This window comes from Gavialis gangeticus, unplaced genomic scaffold, assembly GCF_001723915.1.
Source record: "Gavialis gangeticus isolate Ggan-Ray unplaced genomic scaffold, GavGan_comp1, whole genome shotgun sequence".
Taxonomy (NCBI): Eukaryota; Metazoa; Chordata; order Crocodylia; family Gavialidae; genus Gavialis; species Gavialis gangeticus.
The window spans coordinates 81,432,967-81,438,476 of record NW_017728993.1 but is presented as its reverse complement, the minus strand read 5'-3'; the positions used below and the strand labels follow the sequence as shown (position 1 = coordinate 81,438,476).

The 5,510-nt window shown below is 53.2% G+C and overlaps 1 protein-coding gene across 1 annotated transcript in view; it reads right to left on the bottom strand.

Moving 5' to 3' along the window:
* Positions 1-2,053, bottom strand: part of SLC25A24 (solute carrier family 25 member 24) — a 40,074-nt gene extending 38,021 nt beyond the window's left edge. The window contains exon 1 of the mRNA XM_019502080.1: positions 1,784-2,053. Coding sequence (XP_019357625.1) covers positions 1,784-1,981 — 198 coding nt within the window. The 5' untranslated portion in view covers positions 1,982-2,053. The remainder of the gene's footprint in view (positions 1-1,783) is intronic.
* Positions 2,054-5,510: the final 3,457 nt, after the last annotated feature.

The following is a 5,510-nucleotide window of genomic DNA, read 5'->3' as shown; positions in this document are numbered from 1 at the left end:
AAAAAAAAAGAACTCCAATTCCACCAGTGCATGTCTGTCACTTCCTGGGCCAAGGACAAAGACAATCATTTTGATTTGCATTTATTTGCTAGACAGCACAGGTGTTACAACCCACTGACATGCGGACTACAGAGCAAAGTGCACAGCATTCTCTTATCTCCTGCTCAAGAGGAAGTTTCACCAACGTGATTTAGATCCAGGCTCTTCCACTGGCAGCCTTTGGGCCACAAGAAGCCCATGCCCACGTTAATCACAAGAAGTTAATTTGTGGCCTCTGGGCTCCTACCCAGCCACTGCTTTCCCCATCATGCCAGCAACAGTCAGGGTCTCCAGGTTCACTCTTCCTCCTCCAGCTTCTGCTTCTGGGTGGGGTAGCATGGTGTGGCGCTGAGGAAGCCCATGGCCCAGGATGCCCACACAGCATGGCTGGGGAGCTAAGGGTGGGGGCCTGGACACCCATGTGGTATTGTGCAGTATGGGGTGCCCTTACAGTGTGCAGCCAGAGTGACCCATGGCTTGCACTGATGCAGCTCACCCTGGCATGCAGCCCCCAGCCATATAAAATTAGACAACACTGAATCGGATTGTGTTAATTTGAAGTAAGAGCCAAATCTAGAAGTTCAGTCTCTGTGATGACAGCTCTGGACTGTCCTATCATATACCATGCAGCAACAGCTGGTGAAATACAAGGGATGACACACCACGAGGTAAACCACACCACATCCTCAGAATTACCAACTGCTGGCCTATTAATCACGGTTTTATTCAGGATACTTTATTTAACTGTCTTATGGAGATTACTTATGAATGACAGCAGCTGCAGCAGTAGCACTGCTGCAGCCCTGACAGTCCAGAAAACATACCAGAAGCACAGGCTTTTTGTGACATCTTTTTTCCGACAAACTGTAGAGTTGGGAGAGATGCTAGACAAGCTTTGGGGGCACAAAGGGCCCTTCTTCAGGCCTGGGGTATAGTTATAGTAGTCAACTTAAAGACCTGGTAACACAGGCTTCAGTCTTGAACTGGATCTAGGTGAGCTTCCCCATCACCAGCAATAGATCTTGCTGAAACATGGAGCCATTTATAACTGGGGCTGTCCCGGGGGGGGTGGAAATCGGGGCCACCCTGGGCCCCGTGTTTGGGGGGCCCTGCAAAGCCAGGTGGAGTGGCGGAGTGACTCCGTGCTGCCATCACATCTGGCCGCTCAGCACCCTACAGCTAAATCCACTCCCAAATCTGGCACATCCAGCTGCCTGCACCCCCCCTCCCCCACCAAATCTGCCGAATCCACTACCGATTCTGGTATGTCTGGCTGCTCACCACCCCCACAAATCCACTGCCAGCTTCCTTGCGTCCAGGGGCAGTACCCCACACAGGCTGATTTGCCTTGGGCCCCACACTCTGCTCGGGTGGTCCCTGTTTATAATGATATTATTATAATAATATAAACAATATACAATAATAATATTTCTGCAACAACGCAATTCTGGCACTTCCCAGCAAAAACTGCCACGGGGGTCTGAGTGATGGCCCTGCCACCCTGTCAGGCCGGGCTTTTCCCCCGGCGGAGCAGACCCAGCAGCCCTGGCCTGAAGCCGGGGAGCGCCCGGGTTCCTCCCGCGTAGAGGGGAGCAGGAGCCGGCCCTTCCTGCCACACTCGAGACTGGGAGGCCCCGTTCGCGCCCTGCTCCTGCCCGGGGAGGCCTGGGCCGAGGGAGGAAGTGGGCGCCGCCCGCACAGCCCGGAGCAAGGGCGGCAGCGGTGGGCCGGGGCCAGCACCCACCTCCTCGGCATCCTTGCCCAGGGGGATGCCCATGGCGCTGAGGCCGGTCTGGAGCTCCGCGATGTCCACCCTGCCGTCCGCATTGGCGTCCAGCTTCTTGAACAGCTTCTCGTAGCGGCTCTCACCGCCGCCGCCGCTGCCGCCGCCTTCTTGGCAGGCGGCTGCGGGGAGCACCGCGCCGCGGAGGAGCCGCAGCATGGCTAGACCACGGGTGCGGGACGCGGGCGAGGGAGACGGGGAGAGCGCGGCTGTAGCGGTGGGCCGGGGCGTGTCCTGCCGCGCCTTGCCTCGACCCTCCTAGTCTCCCGGCCGCGCGGGGGCGGCCGAGCGTTGTGCAGCCGTGAGGCGCGGCTGGGCCGGCCGGGCTCTTCCAGCCGCTGGGGAGGGACATGGGCGGTGCTCGCCCGGGAGACCTGGGACGCGGCGGCGCTCTTTCCCTAACGGCGCCCTGCGGCTGGCGAAGGCGGGCTTGAATCCCGGCTAAGAAACCTGATTGCAAGAGGTGGTTCTTCCTTTTGTAATCAAAAACCTCCGTAATGCATCGCAGGGCTCCGCATTTGCAGCTCCAGGTCTGATGGGTGGGGTGGATGGCAATGCTACATAACCCCTGCTTCAGCGGGACAGCAAGGAGTTAGAATCGCGGACTTTTACAGGAAATGAAGGCTGGAAGGGGCCTCAGGAGGTCGTCTAGAGACCAGCCCCATCCAGCAACACAGAATCAGAAAGGGGTCTTGGCATCATAGTTGACTCAAAGATGAACATGAGTGACTGGTGCCTAGTGGCAACATATAGGCGATGCACAGGGGTGCATGTGCACCCCCTGAGAACGCCAGTGCACCCCGTGACAGCCCACACTCCCCTCTTAGGCAACTGGCAGGGGGGAGTACCAGTGCCCCCCTCTGCAAGCACCGGCTAGGGCTTGGGTGTGCCAGGTGAAGCACCGCTGGCACTTCCAGGAGCACCGCAGCCACTTTCCAGTCAGCATGATCAGCTGCAGGGGAACCCAGAGATTGGGGCACTGGATCATCGACTGGGGGGGGGCCCCACGGCCAGTCCGCAACTGGGGGAGTCCCCCTGTGGCTGATATCAGATGGGGTGGGGGTTCCCCTCAGCAAGGGATCACCGAGGGCAGAACCAGCAGCAGAGAAACCGGAAGTGCACTTCTGCCAGCACTTAACGGTTTCGTGGCTGGCGCTTCCAGGAGGTGAACATGCGTCGCCAGTGTGACAAAGTGACCAGTAGAGCTAACCGCACTCTATCATGCATTAACAGGTACATCATGAACAGGTCTAAGGAGGTGATACTTCCCCTCTATGTAGCACTGGTAAGGCCACAGCTGGAGTACTGTGTCCACTTTTGGGCGCCGCACTTCAAGAGGGATGTGAATAACCTTGAGAGGGTCCAGAGGAGGGCCACTCACATGGTTAGGGGCCTGCAGGATAGGTCCTATGAGGAGAGGTTGAGGCACCTGGATCTCTTCAGGCTCTGTGAGAGAAAGCTGAGAGGGGATCTGGTGGCCATCTACAAATTTGTCTGTGGGGGCAGCAAGAAACTCTGTTTACCAAGGCACCCCTTGGAGTAACTAGAAACAATGGCCACAAACTGACAGAGAGCAGATTTAGACTGGGCATAAGGAAGAACTTCTTTACAGTAAGGGTTACTAGAACCTGGAATGGGCTTCCAAGTGAGGTGGTGCTCCCCGCTACCTTGGAGGTCTTTAAGAAGAGACTGGACATACACCTGGCTGGGGTCATCTGACCCCAGCACTTTTTCCTGCCCAGGGCAAGGGGTTGGACTCAATGATCTACTGAGGTCCCTTCCGACCCTGAAAATCTATTAAATCTATCAAATCAAAGCAGGATCATCCCCAGCTAGATCATCCCAGCCAGGGATGACAATTCCATCACCTCTCTGGGTAACCCATTCCAGTGCTTCGCTGCCCTCCTTGTGAAAGATTTTCCTAATATCCAACCTAAACCTCCCTTGCTGCAAATTGAGAGCATTGCTCTTTGTTCTGTCATCTGTCACCACCAAAAACAGTCTAGCTCTAGTTAGCAGACCTGCCGCAGAAGCTGGAAGGGTCTTCAAACAGGAGGCAAGCCTTTAGCTAGTTTTAACATAGAGCTTGATTAAATGCATATTGCAATAGCAAGGAGCTGGACTGGCAATTTAGGAGCCCAGTGAATGTTGGATCAGATCTTGAGATACTAATCCAGAGTCATCTGGAATGTTGTCTCTTTTGAGAAGTATAATTTACTAGACGAACAGAGACAGAAGTCAGAGCGGATCCAAAAGCAATGATGCACAATAAGCTCTGTAGGCTCACAAAATTATGCTAACAGGTTGGTGGAGGAGGCTTTTTTTTTAAATCTACTTCCACTGCATGAAAAGTACATTAAACATGATTTTTTTCTTTTGGTCACCAAGACCCAAAAGCTGTGAACACTTATGCAAATGTGGACTTTCAAATGCAACTGACTGGTTAGAGTCAATCATGTAAGTAAGTGTTTGCACAATAGAGAACTTGGTTAGGTGTGATTGCAGTGGTGTACGCTAAAGCAGGCGTGGGCAAAATACGGCCTGAGGGCTAGATCCAGCCTGCCAACTGATTGTATCCAGCCCACGTGTCGGTGGCTGTAAATTCATGGGTTCTGGCCCATGGGGATCCAGTGGCTTCAGCTGCTGCATTGTTCTGGGTAGGCAGGCATGTCCCAGCCCCATCCACAGCTTACACCAGCTCCCATCCTGCATGCAGGAAGCAGTGCCAGGTGCACGTCAGCATCAGCTGTGGATACTGTTGGCAGGTTCCTGCTGGGGATTTGGCATTTGCCCAAGCCCCTTCTAGCGATAAAAGGACAGCCTGGAGGTGAGACTGGTGGCAGCTGGGGCCCTGACTGAGCTGCCCTTGCTGAAGCTACCGTCTGTGCCCACAGCACCTCTCCAGCTGCCTGTGGCTCCATCCCACATAGGTAGGTTTGGTCAGCTATTGCATGGGGGGGGACCAGTGACACCTCCCCAAAACTCCCTTAGTGGCCCGCAGGCCCAAACAATTGCCTGCCCCTGCACTAAAACTACCCCTATAGAAATTAAATAAGTACTTAAGGAAGTAGCATTTTCTTCCTACTTTTGTCACACTTCTATCAATTAGAGTAAAGAATCGCTAAAAATAGTAATTTCCCACAAGTAATATGTTACTGTTTTGTGACAGGAAAAAAGCCCTACCCTTATAGTCTTTTCTATGTGGGAGGGAAAGGAGCAACAGGGTAGTAAGGTTCCAGGAACCATCCTACCTGCTTGCCTGTAGGCAGTATCCTTAGCAATGCTCCTTGCTCTTGTCTCAGAAGGGAGTCATGCATACAGATATATGGCCCCACACTGACTGCCAAGTGCAGCATCTGTATAGAGCACTCAGGTATCTCTCCGTGTTATCAAAACAGCAGTCTCTGCTAACTTTGCAACTATAGAGCACCAATAATTGTGTTAGCCCTGTACTCTTAGAAGTCTGTCTGACAGCTGCATCTGTGTCTTAAAATTCCTGTATCTGCTTACACCAGCACCAATGAATAGGGACCTACCAAAATTGTGATTTTGCGTTTTTCAAGGAAACTGTGAAATCAGGCATTTGCCACAAAAAAATGGTGGGCTCTGCAGTTTTGGCAGTCTTGCTGCGACCCTTCCCCCCCCCCCAAAAAAAAAAAAACAAAAAAAAAAAAAAAAAAAAAAAAAA